This window comes from Salvelinus alpinus, chromosome 6 (genome assembly GCF_045679555.1).
Source record: "Salvelinus alpinus chromosome 6, SLU_Salpinus.1, whole genome shotgun sequence".
Classification (NCBI taxonomy): domain Eukaryota; kingdom Metazoa; phylum Chordata; class Actinopteri; order Salmoniformes; family Salmonidae; genus Salvelinus; species Salvelinus alpinus.
Window position 1 is genome coordinate 37357012 of NC_092091.1, and position 18907 is coordinate 37375918.

Sequence of the window (18907 nt, forward strand, 5' to 3'; positions counted from 1 at the left end):
AAATGTATGTAATTTATATCTGAGTAGCATGAGAGTAATCAATCAATCAATGGATGTATATGCAAAAACATAGATATTGAAACAACAATACTAAAAATCAACCTGCAATAGATCATGCTGGGAAATATGATAATGACAGGCATGGTTTTGGTTCAACTCTGGTTATTAACACCAGCACTGGGATTATTTTACACCAATAGGGTTCATTTAATGCTTTACAGTGTTAATTTAACTCTTGACACTAGAATTTGTTGCCATAACACTGCACAGCTGATTCAAATAACCAACTCCATTATCAAGCATTGATTATTTGAATCAGCTGTGTAGTGCTAAGGCAAAAACCAAAACGTGAAACCAGAGGGAGGCCAAGAACAGCGTTTGAGAAATCCTGTCCTAAATGACAATCTATTCCATATTTAGTGCAATACTTTTGACCAGGGCACATAGGGCTGGTTTGTTCAGGCATGAAAAGGGAGAGAAGTATCTGCTAGTTTTGTATGACTATTAATGAGACTGAGACTTACAGGCACTGGAATTACGGCAACACACAATACAAGACAGGAAGGACAGTACAGCACTGGACTGTTTTATGCTCAGACTTTTTTTGACTTGATTTGGCTGCAGGCAGTTTGGTATCAGATTTTGAAAACACATTGTTACTGCCTGAACATCAACTGGTAGGGGAATCTGAATGCCCTGTAACCTGCCCAGAGCTGTATGCTCCTGTGTTGTTGTTGTCTTTCTCTTGGTTTTGGTCTGGTCTTCATGGTCCTACTGTATGTGAAGACCTACTGTACGTATTCCTAACTTCTACCTGGTTCAGTCAGCAGAGTATCGGCCTCCTCCCTGAGGTTTCATCCTCCTAGGGAGTTTTTTGATTGATTGACATTGGATGTCCTCTTTCTCTCTCCCAGGCATGCCCAGTTTCATCAAGTCTCCAGATGACCAGACAGGTATTTCGGGAGGCGTGGCATCCTTCGTATGCCAGGCGGTGGGCGATCCCAAGCCACGCATCACTTGGATGAAGAAGGGCAAGAAAGTCAGCTCTCAGCGCTTTGAGGTACATGGTCTACTAATGTATTTTATTTCTTTAATTTGACAAATACGATGTACAACAGATTTTTCACCAGATTTTAGCTACATAGCTAATCCTCACCCATAAATGAGAATGCATTAGCTTGCCCGTACAGAGAAGGTTGAGAAAAACTGTAGGAACCCCAAGCAGACATAGTATACCTTTCCTAATTACATTACCAGATTCATTTTTATTCTATGGGCATACCCACATCCTTGTTTCAAAGCAGCACTCAACCACATGGAGTATGTCTGTCTGTTTCAGTTGTCAGTTGAGTGACCACCTCCCTCTCTCGCTCTGTCTGCCTTTTATTCCACCAAAGAAGCACCGGAAGCAATGCGGAGGTACGCCACCCTGCTCAGACAAGATAGGTACACAGACAGGCAGGTACACAGCCAGGCAGGCAGACTGGCAGTGAGACAGACAGACCAGCAGGAATGTGCACAGATCGGGCTCAACCAGTGCTCGAGTACCTGCCCGTTTGCCTTCTTATGAGAAAGGAGGGCAAAAAGGGGACTATCAGCTAGTTGGAATACTTTATTTTATTTATTGTTTCTTAAAAAATATATATATAAAAAAGAATGAATTAGACCTCAAACAAGCTCATTTAATTTCTCTTGAATCTTAAATTCCCCCTCCCTCCCGTCTCAAGCACGCACTCACCTGACTTCTGCATGCAGTGCTCTGTGCTGTCTACGGTTTTGAACACTAGTAAACTACTTTTAAGTTGGACCTGTGATGTGTGTCTCTCGCTGTTATGGACAGGGAATGGGGCAAGTGTTTGCTAGTAAGAGGCAGATGTCCGCAACAACAAATTCAAATCAAGCGAAAATAGAAAATAGTTTTTGACAGCATAGCTAACATAATTTCCTATGATCAGCTGATAGCCACACGTTTCCCGATTTCACTCATCTCGTCTCTAGTTAGTAGCCTACTAGGAGTCACTGGCACTAGCTTGCTTACAATAAGTGATGAGTGTGCTGTGGCAGAAATTAAATAGGCCAATTCAACAAAATACAAATCTAAATGTTCTGATACAGAGACAGTTTACACTACCGTTCAACATTTTGGGGTCATTTAGAAATGTACTTGTTTTTGAAAGAAAAGCATTTTTTTGCGAAAAAAATTTGCGACATATGCACATCTTCCTGAAACAAGATGCCAGTCGAGGGCTTGTGAGGCGTCTGTTTCATAAACTAGACACTCTAATGTACTTGTCCTCTTGCTCAGTTGTGCCCCGGGGCCTCCCACTCCTCTTTCTAGCCTGTAATCAAACCCACAAATGCTGATGCCCCAGATTCTCAACTAGTCTAAAGATGGCCAGTTTTATTGCTTCTTTAATCAGCACAACAGTTTTCAGCTGTGCTAACATAATTGCAAAAGGGTTTTCTAATGATCAATTAGCCTTTTAAAATGATAAACTTAGATTAGCTAACACAACGTACAGAAGAGTTATGGTTGCTGATAATGGGCCTTTGTACGCCTATGTAGATATTCCATAAAAAATCAGCCGTTTCTAGCTACAATAGTCATTTACAACACTACCAATGCCTACACTGTATTTCTGGTAAATTTGATGTTATTTTAATGATATATATTTAATTTTTTTCAAAAACAAGGACATTTCTAAGTGACCCCAAACTTTTGAGTGGTAGTGTATATATTATGAATTTGGAGTTATGAATATGAATAATGGGACAGTGAAAACCCAGCCTATCTGGCACTCTAGGCAGGCTCAAGTGAACGCTCAAAGTGATTGAAAAATGTCAGATATTATTTGAACCAAGGTGTGCTCGACTGATACAAATCCAGTCATTGGAGTAAAGAATGTTCTGGAATGTTCTTTTCCTCTCATGTGGATGTTTGGGTCAGACACTTCCCACTGCAGTGGAAGGAAGTTTAGGAGATCCCCTCCCTTGACCTGTCCTCTAAGTCTTTACCACCCTAAAGGCTGGCTTCCTGAAAGGCCTTCCTGAAATACCTGCTGTCCACTCAGGGTCATCATTTCATAAAACATATTTCTCTCTAATCGGGTGATTGTATCAGATCATACTTACCTACTCCTCTTAGCTCCCTGCCTGTGGAGCATAGGGCAGCAACAAAGTCATGCAATATCGGAGGGTCCTTTGCAATTGAGATCAGAATAGAGTAGTCTCTATTTGAGATGGCTTAATAGAGTTTGAGTTTGGTCAGGTATGCCTTTTCTGTATGCTTGTGCAGACTGGGTAGAATTGGAGCATAGTCTGTACTCTTGCTATAAACCCAGTTCCTCAGTCCCGCCTAGCTAGTAAGTAGAAGTTCTTACCCCTATATTAGTCCCCCTGCCAGTGATCCAACAAGGAGTGTTCCCTTGGCTCAGTGGGCTCTACAGTGCTCTGGTGGTCCTGTACGTATTGATGAAATAGCGATCAAAGCGAAGCCCGTGCTAAGATGACTGTTTAAATCAGTTTAGAATTTAATCTTAGTCACAGAACGACCATAGGTCTGATTGTAATGGATTTTATCTCCTCTCCCCATCCGTGTGTTCAGGTGATAGAGTTTGATGACGGCTCAGGGTCCGTCCTGCGTATCCAGCCCCTGAGGACCCACAGGGACGAGGCCATCTATGAGTGCACTGCCATCAACAGTGTGGGAGAGATCAACACCAGCGCCAAACTCACCGTCCTGGAAGGTACGATACACCTCTCTCACTCCTTTTCTCTGTCTCTCTCTCGATCATTCTTTCTTTAGCTTTTCTTTTCTCTCCTCTCTCTCTCTCTCTCGCTCTCGCTCTCGCTCTCGCTCTCACTCTCACTCTCACTCTCACTCTCACTCTCACTCTCACTCTCACTCTCACTCATATGCACAGGGACAAACACACTCACTCTTTCCCTCTCTCTCTCTGTCTGTCTCTCTCATCTCTCTTATTCTCCTCATCTATTCCCGCCACAATGGGTTTCTCTGTCTTGATCAGCGTGGCTCAATATGTCCACACAGATTCCAACCATGTCGGGATGTCTGCACCACTGATCAGAGTGGAGAGGGCATTTTATGTCCTGCTAGTTTTGGTAGCCTGCTTGGTTGATGAAATAGAAACAATACATCAGTTTGTGATTTGCCCGTAGCTGTTAGATGTACTGATTGGAGATGTGTCTTGACATCTCTATTTTATTACACTCTCCGACCATGAATCTACAATCTGACTGCAGGAATTGTTTTTGTTCTGAAGCTTATAGCTACTGTAGATGGGTCTGTGTGAAATTCGTTTTTTCTCTCCTGCCAGTGGAAACAACAATTATTTTATCCACACTCAAATTGATAGAGAAAGATTTGCAAACATATGACCGGCTGGCAGGGTTTTTCCAAATCACCTAGGAACACATTATCTGGACTAGGAGACGATATTGCAGATACCGTCAGGCTGACCGGCTTCCTTCCTGGCTTGCTCAGCAAACATAGCCGGAAAACCCCCAAGACTTCAGTCTATGTCCCAAATGGCACCCTATTTCCTGTGTAGTGCTCTGCTTTTGGCCAGTACCCATAGGGCTCTTGTCAAAAGTAGTGCACTATGGAATAGGGTGTCATTTGGGACGCATTCTCAAAACTACCAAAGGTCTTGTTAGGCGTGTGGCTGGGTGCTGAGGTAATTGGTGTTAACCGAGATCGGTATAAGCTGATCTAGGATCAGGTTAATGGCAGAATTACCATCAGTCGGATGTAAATGTATACAGATAGATAGAGAGAGGAGCCAGATAGGGGGGCTTTGTAGCATGTACTAGACTGGTGTCTGATCAGTCTTAATCTGTGTTTCAATTGGCACCATATCCCCTATATAGTGCACTACTTTTGACTGGGGCTCAGGACTCTGATCAAAAGTAGTGCACCCTACCCTACATAGGGTAGGGCACCATTTGGGACAGATACATTGGGCAGCCATAGGGCTCTGGACAAAAGTAAGGCACTATGTACAGAGTAGGGTGTCATTTGGGAAGCAACCCTAGTCTGTCTGTGTTGAACAATAGTGCTGCTCCGGCCACTATGATTGGCAGACATGCTGTCTGAGTAGTGTGAAGACATCCTCCTGGTGTATCGAGTGTGATGTGTTCGGGAGAAGGACATAGCTGATGGTTGACTGTAAGCTGACTCATGGAAAAAAGGATTGTGTTTGGGTCACGTTGCTCCCACTCACACGTTACTGTACATCAACATGTGAAGGATTGGGATCAGGAGGATGCCGGAAAGAAAGCAGTGATGTTTTAGACAGAACTCCTGTTTGTTCCCTGAGGTTGAGCCGAGACAGGGAGTGGAGATGGTGGAGGAGAGAAGGAGAGCGGTGAGAGTAAAGGATGGTGAGAGGAGGAGAGGACAGGAGGAGAGAAGATAGGTGAGCGTAATGGATGAGTGGAGGAGATGAGACAGATGGCATGGCCTATTGGGGGCGTGGCTTTCAGATAGATATTTTTGGCCACCCATGAGTTCTTATTCATTCTTATTCATCATGTTAAGTTTGTACACTGCAAATTTCATTGTTCCTTCAATATTTGTGCACATTAGATTTGTCTTTACAGATATTATTTAAATATTACGACAAATTGGTAACTCTCCCAATATTGGGACATGCATAGGGGTAAAGGTCAATTTATTTGGTTTTTCCAAAATTCATGAAGTTTTAAATGTTCAACAAGTTCAAATTAAAGCCATCATTAAGTTAAAATTTCAAATAATAAACAATTCAAACAATAAGTACTCAATTCAAATCAGGGAAACCAAATGGTAGTACTCTCCTGTGGCCTGTTCGCTCCGTGTGAAGGTCTGATCTGGTCCCTCCTCCGTGCCTCTTCTGGTGGTCTGGTGCTAGGGGTGGTGCTGGAATCTGGTATCTGAATTGGTGCTGGATCTGCAGAAGGGATGAAAGACAACCTGAGGAGCAAGCAGACCCACAAGGGAGCGCCAGACCCGAAGGTCAGTGATGGCACTCCCATGTGGTCCGCTCGCTCCAGGTTAATATCTGTTGGTCCATCCTCTGCACCTCTTCTGGTGCTGTGACTGGGTCTGGTGCTGGAACTGGGACTGATGTTGGATCTGTAGAGCGAAGGAAGGATAACCTGAGGAGTGAACAGACACACCTGGAAACACAAGACCTGGAGATCAGTGATGGTACTCCCCTGTGACCTGCTTGCAGTGGGAGGGCTGCAGGCCAGTGGTAGAGGGGAGTAAGGCTCGCCTCTGCAGAACGACTCGCCTCAAGGTCTGCAGTGCGTCCCCTCCTCCTCAAGCAGCTGGTCCGGTTCTGGATGCTGAGGGGTTCTGGGTGGTCCGTGGAATAGGGAGTCAGGTCGGCCGCGGTCTAGCCCCTGTTACCCTTCCATCTTCCCCAGTCCTTCAGCCATTCCTGACCTTTTCCACTGGACCAGAAAGGCAGCACCAGCTGCGGTCAAGCCACTGTTACTGCATCCTGGTCCGTGTGTATGTGTGTGTGTGTATTTGTGTGTACCACAGAGCCGCAGACTTAGAAAAAGTCTTCACAGCCTCCTCAGTCTCCCTCCACAGAATGGAGAGGCAATGTTTTCATCTGGAGAGAAGAGGATTCAGAGAGGGGGAGAGAGTAAGAGAAGAAGACAGAGTAAGCAGAGAGCCTGAGAGGGAAAGAGAGGTAGAGAGAGAGAGAGAGAGAGAGAGAGAGAGAGAGAGAGAGAGAGAGAGAGAGAGAGAGAGAGAGAGAGAGAGAGAGAGAGAGAGAGAGAGAGAGAGAGAGAGAGAGAGAGAGAGAGAGAGAGAGAGAGAGAGAGAGAGAGAGAGAGAGAGAGAGAGAGAGAGAGAGAGAGAGAGAGAGAGAGAGAGAGAGAGAGAGAGAGAGAGAGAGAGAGAGAGAGAGAGAGAGAGAGAGAGAGAGAGAGAGAGACTGCATATAGCCAGACACTGTGGGTAATGAGAGCCAGGCATTCGTCATGAAGTGCACACTGGGAGAAAGGCTGAAGCCTGAAGGAGAGACAGAAACCGAGAGATAGTCAACACTAAGATATGGTGAGAGGGTTAAACAGAGAGGAGGAAGAGTTTCCTCATTTGTGGCGTATTTATGGCATTCCTCAGTCCTCATCCGCATTCCCCAGCACACCACTATTGCTAATGTTCTGAAATAGATCATTATTGTTAATTGACATTGATGCCTAAGGGATATTGTATAATGATGATGATGCCCTAGGGATATTGTATATTGCATATTGATGGGGATGCCTGAGGGATATTGGATATCGTATATTGATGGTGATGCCTAAGTAATTACATTCCAGTCCATAGCACAAAAAAATGCTGCACTATACTGTCGCTGTCTGTGTGTTATGTGGTTGGTGTTGCTGCTACTGATTCTGGTGTTGCGTTCTTTGTCACTGTCTCATCTTGTCCCATGTTGGTGTTAATTTGGTATCTGGCACTCCAGGCTGACTCAAGCAAACTCGCAAAGTATTTGAGAGATTCAAATATCCAGTTTTCCTGAGCAGGTGTGGGTTGTTGCTGTGTTCAGTGGTGTGAACATCAGATTATTAGCTGACTCAACAGGCCAGAGTGATCTCCGTCCCTCTAGTAACACAGCCTCGGCCTCTCTAACACATGTCAGATTAAGCCAAAGAGTGGAGGAATGATATTACTGTGGCAGGCCAGCGCGTGTCACCGCTGCCCTCACACTATCATGGAGATGAGACTGGGACCCCACACAGTCGAATTCCCGTGGTCAGGCCTGGCTTTATCACTCTGTGCAGGAACATCATAGTACAGAGCAGCTGGAATAAGGACGTCACTGACTGCTGATGGCTAGCTGTGATCATAGCTATGCTGGTCTGAGTCCCAAATCAAGTTTTCAAGTATAAAATGGCACCCGATTCACTATATAGTGTACTACTTTTGACCAGGGCACACTGTGCTCATAGAGCTCATAAGCCCAAAAGGGTTCTGGTCAAATGTAATGCGCTGAATAGGGGAAGGGGTGCCATTTGGGATGATGCGCTGGTCTCTGCTGTTAACTGGTGTTCCTCGACCATCAACAAACAGTCCCCACATCAGGGACAGCAGGGCTGTGTTGTGCCAAGAGGCTTCCTTTACTCTGGTTAGTAAAGAGTGAATCTGGAAGGTCCCAATCACAATGATACTGTTTGTCTGCTGGTTGAAGTAAGCTGCATTAGAGATACAGTGGTACCTCCATTTTGGGAAGTAGTGACGCTGCTGGGAACTCTATCGTGCTGTTATTTTTCATCATTGACTGTATGAAAAAGTTCACACGAGAGAGTTTTCTACTGTACGTTGTAACTCCAGCATCCTCCCAATCATTTTTCATACAGTCCTACAAACAAGCTGACCGTGATTCTGTTTTAAACCATGTACTGTATGGTTATACTGTTATAACTAACACTCTGATGCTACAATATCTTACACACACACAAGGGTTCGTTTATTTCAAGATCAGGATCAAACTTGATCTTGGACTCATAATTCCAGCATGTAATTGTCTGGGCCAGACTGGGGTGTCATGGACAGCCCAGACCAGGCCTGATTGGTTCCTATTAAATGGTTCCTGGTTCCTGCAGTGAAAACTGGTCCAGATGAGGAATTAAAACAGTTTTTAAAAGGGCCTGATTACACAGAGTTAGAACTCAGACTCCTCTTCTCCCTCTCCACTCATACTGCTGTTAGAGAGACTGGCTAGGGTGCCCATACGGAAAAGTAGTATATGGCCTTATATATCAAAGAACATTACCTACTTGTATATTTTAAAACATACGATCATATATTTAAAACCCATACTGTATATAAACGTGAAATACATTTTTAAATATATGATCATATATTTCAATAACATACAGTACCAGTCAAAAGTTGGGACACAACTACTCATTCAAGGGTTTTTCTTTGTTTTGTATTATTTTCTACATTGTAGAATAATAGTGAAGACATCACAACTATGAAATAACACATGGAATCATGTATTAACCAAAAGAAGTGTTAAACAAATCAAAATATATTATATTTGAGATTCTTCAAAGTATCCACCCTTTTCCTTGATGATAGCTTTGCACACTCTTGGCATTCTCTCAACCAGCATCACCTGGAATGCTTTTCCAACAGTCCTGAAGGAGTTCCCACATATGCAGAGCACTTGTAGACTGCTTTTCCCTCACTCTGCGGTCCCACTCATCCCAAACCATCTCAATTGGGTTGAGGTTGGGTGATTGTGGAGGCCAGGTCATCTGATGCAGCACTCCATCACTCTCCTTCTTGGTCAAATAGCCCTTACACAGCCTGGAGGTGTGTTGATGTCATTGTCCTGTTGAAAAACAAATGATAATCCCACTAAGCGCAAACCAGATGGGATGGCGTATCGCTGCAGAATCCATGCTGATTAAATGTGCCTTGAATTCTACATAAATCACTGACAGTGGCACCAGAAAAGTACCCCCACACCATCTCACCTCCTCCATCATGCTTCACGGTGGGAACCACACATGCAGAGATCATCCATTCACCTACTCTGCGTCTCACAAAGACACAGCGGTTAGAACCGAAAATGTGGACTCATCAGGCAGATTTCCACCTGTTTAATGTCCACCTGTTTAATGTTTCTTGGCCCAAGCAAGTCTCTTCTTCTTATTGCTGTCCTTTAGTAGTGGTTTCTTTGCAGCAATTCGACCATGAAGGCCTGATTCAAGCAGTCTCCTCTGAACAGTTGATGTTGAGATGTTTCTGTTACTTGAACTTTGTGAAGCATTCATTTGTGCTGCAATTTCTGAGGCTGGGGACTCTAATGAACTTATCCTCTGCAGCAGAGATAACGCTGGGTCTTCCTTGTCCTGTGGCGGTCCCCATGAGAGCCAGTTTCATCATAGCGCTTGATGGTTTTTGCGACTGCACTTGAAGAAACTTTCAAACTTCTTGATATTTTCCAGATTGATTGACCTTCATGTCTTAAAGTAATGATGGACTGTCATTTCTCTTATCTTATTTGAGCTGTTCTTGCCATAATATGGACTATCTTCTGTATACACCTCTACCTTGTCACAACACAGCTGATTGGCTCAAAATTCCACAAATTAACGTTTGACAAACTTTTAAAATGCATTCCAGGAAGCTGGTTGAGAAAATGCCAAGAGTGTGCAAAGCTGTGATTAAGGCCAAGGGTGGCTAGTTTGAACAATCTCAAATATGAAATATATTTTGATTTGTTTGAGACTTAATACATGATTCCACATGTGTCATTTCATAATTTGATGTCTTCACTATTTTTCTAAAATGTAGAAAATAGTAAAAATAAAGAAAAACCCTTAAATGAGTAGGTGTTATAAAACTTTTGACTGGTACTGTACTTTAAATGAAGATTCTACATTACTATTGAAATTATTGCATGACAATACAAGTCAGCCATTGCGAGTGTACCCATGAGTTTACAAGTCAAATTACCAGGGTTAGAGGTTCCTAGCCCATTATGTTAATTATTTGATACAACACCTTGCTTGTTTCAGCAATGGGCAACAAAGTTTAGTCATGTTGTTAAGAGTCCATGTTATCACAAAAACGGACTCAACCGCACGAATGCCTGGCCGTCCCGTCTTCAGTCAGCTTTTTGTTCTCCCCTTCCCAGAAAATATGACGGTTCTTTTATTTTCTTGACATTCTTCATCCATAACCGTCAGTTACACAGTTATACGGTAATTGTGCCAGTCCTACAATCACAGTAAGGTAATTCATTGTTACCCAGAAATGATTTGATATTGAGGTAAGAACGGCTACATTGTACCTTTAAAGACGGTTGATGCAGTTTTGGTGCCATTACTAGGAATTATTATTTCAACACTGAATACTGCTTCCTCAAATAACTTACCCCATGGGACTGAATCTATTTATCAAATGTTTTTCATAAAAATTGGCTCTTTGATAAAGGAGAGAATATTGAATATAAATTGAATCCGAAATAGAATTTGAAATTCTTTTTGCGGGGGTTATGTATAATGTCAGTTAATGAATGACACATCTGAGTCACTGAATTAGAACCAAGCTCACCAGTTTCCAGGTCCTTCTTGTGGAAGACAGTCTTTGTAAAACAGAGAAGCTTGGGTGGGTGGATTGGTCCATCAACTATAGGGGTGGGCATGGTACATAGACATCCAAGTAGGGCTGCTCCCCTATATGATATAATTGGAATCGCCCATATTTTAGGAGAGGCCAGAGGTTATACAAATGAAAAAGTGAGTCGAACACTCATCTCTCTTTGTTGTGGGTCTATTTGACAAACATTTAATCTAAAGAGACATCTTCCATCATGCAGGCTTTATTTCTTTACTTGGTACATAGATCATAGGTTACCCAGACCAAATGTTGAACCAATCAAAACTCAGTGTTTGACTGATCTCTGTAGTTATTATCATGGGCTTTGTCCTAAATGGCAGCCTATTCCCTATGTAGTACACTACCGTATAAAGCACACTAATGAGGGAATAGGGTGCCATTTGAGACGCAGGATATGATCTGTATTATTAATATTGTTATTTTTTAACACTATTTATGATTTGTAGTACACTGAACTAAAATATAAACACAACGTGCAGCAGTTTTAAAGATTTTACTGCATTACAGTTCATATAAGGAAATCAGTCAATTTAAATAAATGCAATAGGCCCTAATTTATGGATTTCATATGACTGGGAATACAGATATGCATCTGTTGGTCACAGATACCTTAAAAAAGGTAGGCGTGTGGATCAGCAAACCAGTCAGTATCTGGTGTGTCCACCATTTGCCTCATGCAGCGTGACACATCTCCTTCACATAGAGTTGATCAGGCTGTTGATTGTGGCCTGTGGAATATTCTCCCACTCCTCTTCAATGGCTGGCCAAAGTTGCTGCATATTGTCGGGAACTGGAATACGCTGTCGGACATATCAATCCAGAGCATACCAAACAGGCTCAATGGGTGACATGTCTGGTGCATATGCAGGACGTGGAAGAACAGGGACATTTTCAGCTTCCAGGAATTGTGTACAGATCTTTGCAACATGGGGCTCGTGCGTTATCATGCTGAAACATGAGGTGATGAATGACAAGACAATGGGCCTTAGGATCTTGTCACGGTATCTCTGTGCATTCATATTGCCATCATTGTCTGTAGCTTACGCCTGCCCATACCATAACCATGGGGCACTCTGTTCACAACGTTGACATCAGCAAACCGCTCGCCCACACAACGCTATGCACACTGTCTGCAATCTGCCCGGTACAGTTAAAACCGGGATTCATTCGTAAAGAGCACACTTCTCCAGCGTGCCAGATGCCATCGAAGGTGAGCATTTACCCACTGAAGTTGGTTACAGTCAGATCAAGACCCTGGTGAGGACGAAAAACACGCAGATGAGCTTCCCTGAGACGATTTCTAACAGTTTGTGCAGAAATTAGAGGAAAAATTACAACTTCACTATTTCATAAAATAAATCATCCCTGTTGTGTGATTGTAATTAAATTAGATTTCGCACACCAGCTGTTATTGACAAATAGACACAGACCACTACCCCTTGTCTTACCAGAGGTAGCAGTTCTGTCTTGCCGGTGCACGGAAACGCAGACAACTCTATATTATCCATGTCGTCGTTAAGCCACGACTCGGTGAAACATAAGATATTACAGTTTTTATTGTGCCGTTGGTAGGATAGTCTCGAACGTAGCTCATGCAGTTTATTCTCCAATGATTGCACGTTGGCCAGTAGGATGGATGGTAGAGGCGTGTTAACCTCTAACGAGCCTCTACCCCGGGTCCGGGATCACCCCCCACCCCCCCACACACTGATTAGCATAGCTAGCATAGCTTCACAAGTAGATAGTAGCATCTAAATATCATTAAATCACAAGTCCAAGACACCAGATGAAAGATACAGATCTTGTGAATAAAGCCACCATTTCAGATTTTTAAAATGTTTTACAGGGAAGACAAAATATGTAAATCTATTAGCTAAACACGTTAGCAAAATACACCACTTTTCTAACTCCATCAGTTTCTTACTACTTCAGGTGCTATCACCAATTCGGCTAAACTAAGATATTGATAGCCACTAACCAGGAAAAAACCTCTTCAGATGACAGTCTGATAACATATTCATGGTATAGGATAGTTTTTGTTAGAAAAAAGTGCATATTTCAGGTAGAAATCACAGTTCTACATTGCAGCTGCAATCTGAAATAGCGTTGGAAGCAGCCGGAATAATTAAAGAGACCGACGTCAATTACCAAAAGAATCATCCTAAAACACTTCAGAAACATAGACAGCCTACAGCAATCGAAAGACACAGATCTTGTGAATCCAGAGAATATTTCAGATTTTCTAAGTGTTTTACAGCGAAAACACAATATAGCATTATATGAGCGTACCACAATAGCCAGAATCACAACCGCATTTACCAGCTGTAAATGTTAGCGATCGTAACAACCCAACAAAAGATATATAATTTGACTAACCTTGATATACTTCATCAGATGACAGACCTGTAACATCATATTACACAATGCATATAGCTTTTGTTCGAAAATGTGCATATTTAGCAGCACAAATCGTGGTTATACTATGTAATCACTACAAACATTGCATGTATTCTGGCCGGCGCCATTTTGGATTAGCGCCTATTCTTATAAAAATACTATTCATAAACTTGACTAAAAAATATAAGTTGGACAACAATCGAAAGATAAATTAGTTCTTAATGCAATCGCTATGTTAGATTTTTAAAATTAACGTTACTAGACATATAGTGTGCGTTGCAGCCAGACCAGTGCCTGCAAAAGTGGCGCGCAAACACTATGACGTTTTTCCACATAAATACGTAATAACATCATAAATAGTTCCTACTTTTGGACGAGCTTCCATCAGTATCTTGGGCAATGTGTCTTTTCTTCAAAAGAATAGTTGCTTTGTTGTAAAACGTCCTCTTCACCTTTGGAACTAGCTGCTACCATTAGCTATGTCGCACACACATGTCCAAATCCTCAAACTAGATACAAAGGAAATTCAGAAAAATAGCACTATACTCGCATAAACTGATATAAATCGGTTTCAAATAACATCGTTATGATGTTTCTAACACCTATATTTAATTAAATTACAGACGGATACATCTCTGGTCGATAACTGAGCGTTCCAAAATTTCATCCTGACTTCTTGCCAGGCGCCATGACGAACGAGACAAAGAAAGGTACTCTCGTTCCATCCGGCTTTATAACCTCGGACAGCTACGTAGACAGATCATTCCACTTCTCATTGGTTACTGACATCCAGGGGAAGGCGGGTGCAGTTCAATTCCAGCCATAGGATATACACAGGCTTTAAAACTGAACCCAGATCAGAGGATAATTCTCAGACCTTCGCAAGTCATGTCAGGATTTTTGCTGTAGAGGGAGTTCTGGGTCACCCACAGACATAATTCAAACGGTTTTAGAAACTAGACAGTGTTTTCTATCCAATATTAGTAAGGATATGCATATTGTACGATCAAGAATTGAGCAATAGGCCGTTTAATTTGGAGACCAAAATATGCTAATGCGGAACAGCACCCCCTATAGTTGCAAGAAGTTAACCACTCGTCAACAAATTCTCACAAGGCACCGGGAACTGCGTCCCCTGTATTGGCGTCTCTTCTTCACGCGAATGACGGGGATTTGGGCCTGATGCTGTATTTTTTTGTAACATTGTTCCCTGGGGTTATTCCGAATATGGAGGTGCATGGATTGGGGTCAATTGTTTGAACGCAGACACTGGATAAAGTATTGAAAATGTCAGACCAAAAACTGGTATCCTGCTTCTTGAAAGATGCAGATGGTGTGATCTGTATTATTTATGAAGCAAAGCCCAGTGGTTTGTCCTCGGCCCATATGGCTAAGCACTGATCCAAAATTACTTCTGTCGTCTTCACTTTGTTTTCTCTCTGTCTTCGCTATTACCTGGAGACGTGCCCAGTGAGAGGATAGGAGGAGGAGTGGGAAGGGAGGGAGGTGAGAGGAAGGGGGGGTTATCGACAGAGGTTGTCGGGAGAAAAAAAAGATGGGGAACGATGGAGGAGGGGATGGGGGAAAGAGTCTGAGGAAAGAAGCAAGGGCAGAGAGGGAGCGAGAGAGATCCAGGTAGGAGGGAGGGAGGAGAGGGAGATAGAGAGACCGAGGGAGTGGCAGTGGAGGGTCCCTCAGGACTGTCAAGCGCTGGAGGTAATAAATTACTACAGCATACACACACAAAAATGAGGGTTCCTCAAGAGTTCTTTGTAGTGGAACTACAATGAGTTAAATAACCATTTGGGGTCTTCAATGGTTATTTACAGTTCACAAAAGGGTTCTTTGCTCTTTTGGTCATAACTAAAATGTAGGGGAGGCGGCTCATTAAAATATTTTGGGGCGTCGTTTACGCACAGCTCTTTTTGTGCAAACATGAATGGGAGTGTCATTCCAGTTTTATTTTATATCTAATGTTTTATGCTACAATGAATGAAATATGAATGGCAAATACTGGTGTCTTGCAGTGATGGGATATTTGGCTCTTTTTACTGACTCTGCTCTTTTCTACTTGCCCAGTCAAAATAATAAATCATTCTACTCATTTACAATAGAGTTGGAAGTTTACATAAACCTTAGCCAAATACATTTAAACTGATTTAATCCGAGTAAAAATTGCCTGTTTTATATCAGATAGGATCACCACTTTATTTTAAGAATGTGAAAGGTCAAAATAATAATAGAGAGAATAATTTATTTCAGCTTTTATTTCTTTCATCACATTCCCAGTGGGTCAGAAGTTTACATACACTCAATTTGTATTTGGTAGTGTAACGGATGTGAAATGGCTAGCTAGTTAGCGGTGGTGCGCGCTAATAGCGTTTCAATCGGTTACGTCACTCGCTTTGAGACTTTGAAGTAGTGGTTCCCCTTGCTCTGCAAGGGCCGTGGCTTTTGTGGAGCGATGGGTAACGACGCTTCGTGGGTGACTGATGTTGATGTGTGCAGAGGGTCCCTGGTTCGCACCCGTGTCGGGGCGAGGGGACGGACTAAAGTTATACTGTTACATTGATGCTGTTGACCCGGATCACTGGTTGCTGCGGAAAAGGAGGAGGTCGAAAGGGTGTGAGTGTAACGGATGTGAAATGGCTAGCTAGTTAGCAGTGGTGCGCGCTAATAGCATTTCAATCGGTTACGTCACTCGCTTTGAGACCTTGAAGTAGTGGTACCGCGACCTTTGTGGAGCGATGGGTAATGATGCTTCGTGGGTGACCGTTGTTGATGTGTGCAGAGGGTCCCTGGTTCGCGCCCGGGTCGGGGCAAGGGGACGCCATAAAGTTAAACTGTTACAGTAGCATTGCCTTTAAATTGTTTAACTTCGGTCAAACGTTTCGGGTAGCCTTCCACAACCTTCCCACAATAGGTTGGGTGAATTTTGGCCCATTCCTCCTGACAGAGCTGGTGTAACTGAGACAGGTTTGTAGGCCTCATTGCTCGCACACGCTTTTTCAGTTCTGCCCGCACATTTTCTATAGGATTGAGGTCAGGGCGTTGTGATGGCCACTCCAATACCTTAACTTTTTTGTCCTTAAGCCATTTTGCCACAACTTTGGAAGTATGCTTGGGGTCATTGTCAAGTTGGAAGACCCATTTGCGACCAAGCTTTAACTTCCTGACTGATGTCTTGAGAATTTGCTTCAATATTTCCACATAATTTTCCTCCCTCATGATGCCATCTATTTTGTGATGTGCACCAGTCCCTCCTGCAGCAAAGCACCGCTACACATGATGCTGCCACCCCCGATGGGGGTGGGATGGTGTTCTTCAGCTTGCAAGCTTCCCCCTTTTTCCTCCAAACATAACAATGGTCATTATGACCAAACAGTTCTATTTTTGTTTCATCAGACCAGAGGACATTTCTCCAAAAAGTACAATCTTTGTCCCCATGTGCAGTTGCAAACCGTAGTCTGGATTTTTTATGAAAGATGCCAATCGCTATATAAATTCAAGAGAAGAAAAAGCCTGGAAGGAGGAGAGATGACTAGAAACGATTCGGTTGACCGTTTAATGTGTGGATTAATTGGCGGAGTAGAGGACCTTGTGCATTTCAGGTAAAATAACAACTCAATTTTATCCCATGACAAATTAGCTAGCAAGTGCAAGCTAGCTAGCTAAATTGCCATAAATGTTTAATGCTTTTCAACCTGTCCCCAAATTAATATAATTGGTTCAGCGTTTGTTTTGATATTTTACCTGCGTGTCGTGATCGTGTTTGGTGTGGAGGGACAAAATATATTTGAAAGATGTCATGGCTTTAGAAGCTTTAGAAGCTTCTGATAGGCTAATTGACATAATTTGAGTCAATTTGAGGTGTACCTGTGGATGTATTTCAAGGCCTACCTTAAAACTCAGTGCCTCTTTGCTTGACATCATGGAAAAATCAAAAGAAATCAACCAAAAAATGTCGACCTCCACAAGTCTGGTTCATCCTCGGGAGCAATTTCTAAATGCCTGAAGGTACCACGTTCATTTGTACAAACAATAGTACGAGAGTACAAACACCATGGGACCACGCAGCTGTCATACCGCTCAGGAAGGAGACGCGTTCTGTCTCCTAGAGATAAACGTACTTTGGTGTGAAAAGTGCAAATTAATCCCAGAACAACAGCAAAGGACCTTGTGAAGATGCTGGAAGAAACAGGTACAAAAGTATCTATATCCACAGTAAAACGAGTCCTGTATCGACATAACCTGAAAAGCCGCTCAGCAAGGAAGAAGCCACTGCTCCAAAACCGCCATAAATTAGGTGCATTACTGCCACCGACCTCGTTTGTCTTTCAGTCACCCATGTGGGTATAACCAATGAGGAGATGGCACGTGGGTACCTGCTTCTATAATCCAATGAGGAGATGGGAGAGACGTCACTAATAGAACTGACTTCTATTTTAGCCCTTGGCAACGCAGACGCTCGTTGGCGTGGGCGAGCAGTGTGGGTGCATTAATTGAAAAACATGTATGTCTAAATGTATTTTGCAATGCTCGCACACGTGACGCGAGCGGTGTAGTCAGCCTGTAAGGGTGTTAACCCCGGGGTCCTTGCTAAATTCCCAATCTGGCTCTCATACCATCAAGGTCACCTAATCATCCCCAGTTTACAATTGGCTCATTGGCCCTCCTCTCCCCTGTAACTTTTCCCCAGGTCATTGCTATATTTGAGAATGTTTCTCAGTCAACTTACCTGGTAAAATAAGGGTTAAAAATATATATATATTAAGGGCTTATTGGAGCTGTCATTTGTGACTGAGACTTGTTAGCGTGTGCTTTAAACAATGTACATTTGTTGATTGCTAGGCATACAAATAAGAGTATTTATTGCTACATTTTAAATGAGGACCAGTTGTGGCCACAACCAGGCTAGATTGTGAACGACTCTTGGCAGAATGCATTTCTTGACTGCTGTGATGGTGATAATTAACCTGATGACACTAAATTATTCCGCTGCTCTGCCGTTTGCTACATACTTCTCATTGCTGAGGAGAAACTAACGTCCGTGGCATGGCTTAGCGTTTGGCCAGAGCAAGGTGTCTGGGCAAGGTGATAAGCACAGTTGTTCGAGAACTGCAGTGCCCAAACGATTTGTTCTCAAGTTCGAGTTTGTTAAGCAGCTGTTGTGTATGTTTTGGTTCTAAAGCTGTGTCCATAACATTCAATGATCAAGTATTTGCTGTCATTCTTGCAACATGCGATCAATTATCAATTCTAAACATGTATGTTTCTTCTCTATTCTCATGATCTATTTTCCTGCGTGCATATGACAGAGCAGGTCTATTGGGCCGCTGTCTGAGC

The 18907-nt window shown here is 42.8% G+C and overlaps 1 protein-coding gene across 18 annotated transcripts in view; it reads left to right on the top strand.

Annotated features, from left to right (window-relative positions):
* LOC139578647 (receptor-type tyrosine-protein phosphatase F-like) overlaps positions 1-18907 on the top strand; it is a 432132-nt gene that overhangs the window by 210109 nt on the left and 203116 nt on the right. For all 18 annotated transcript variants that reach the window (XM_071406531.1, XM_071406533.1, XM_071406534.1 and 15 more), the window contains exons 3-4: positions 915-1060; positions 3605-3746. In XM_071406531.1, coding sequence (XP_071262632.1) covers positions 915-1060; positions 3605-3746 — 288 coding nt within the window. The remainder of the gene's footprint in view (positions 1-914; positions 1061-3604; positions 3747-18907) is intronic.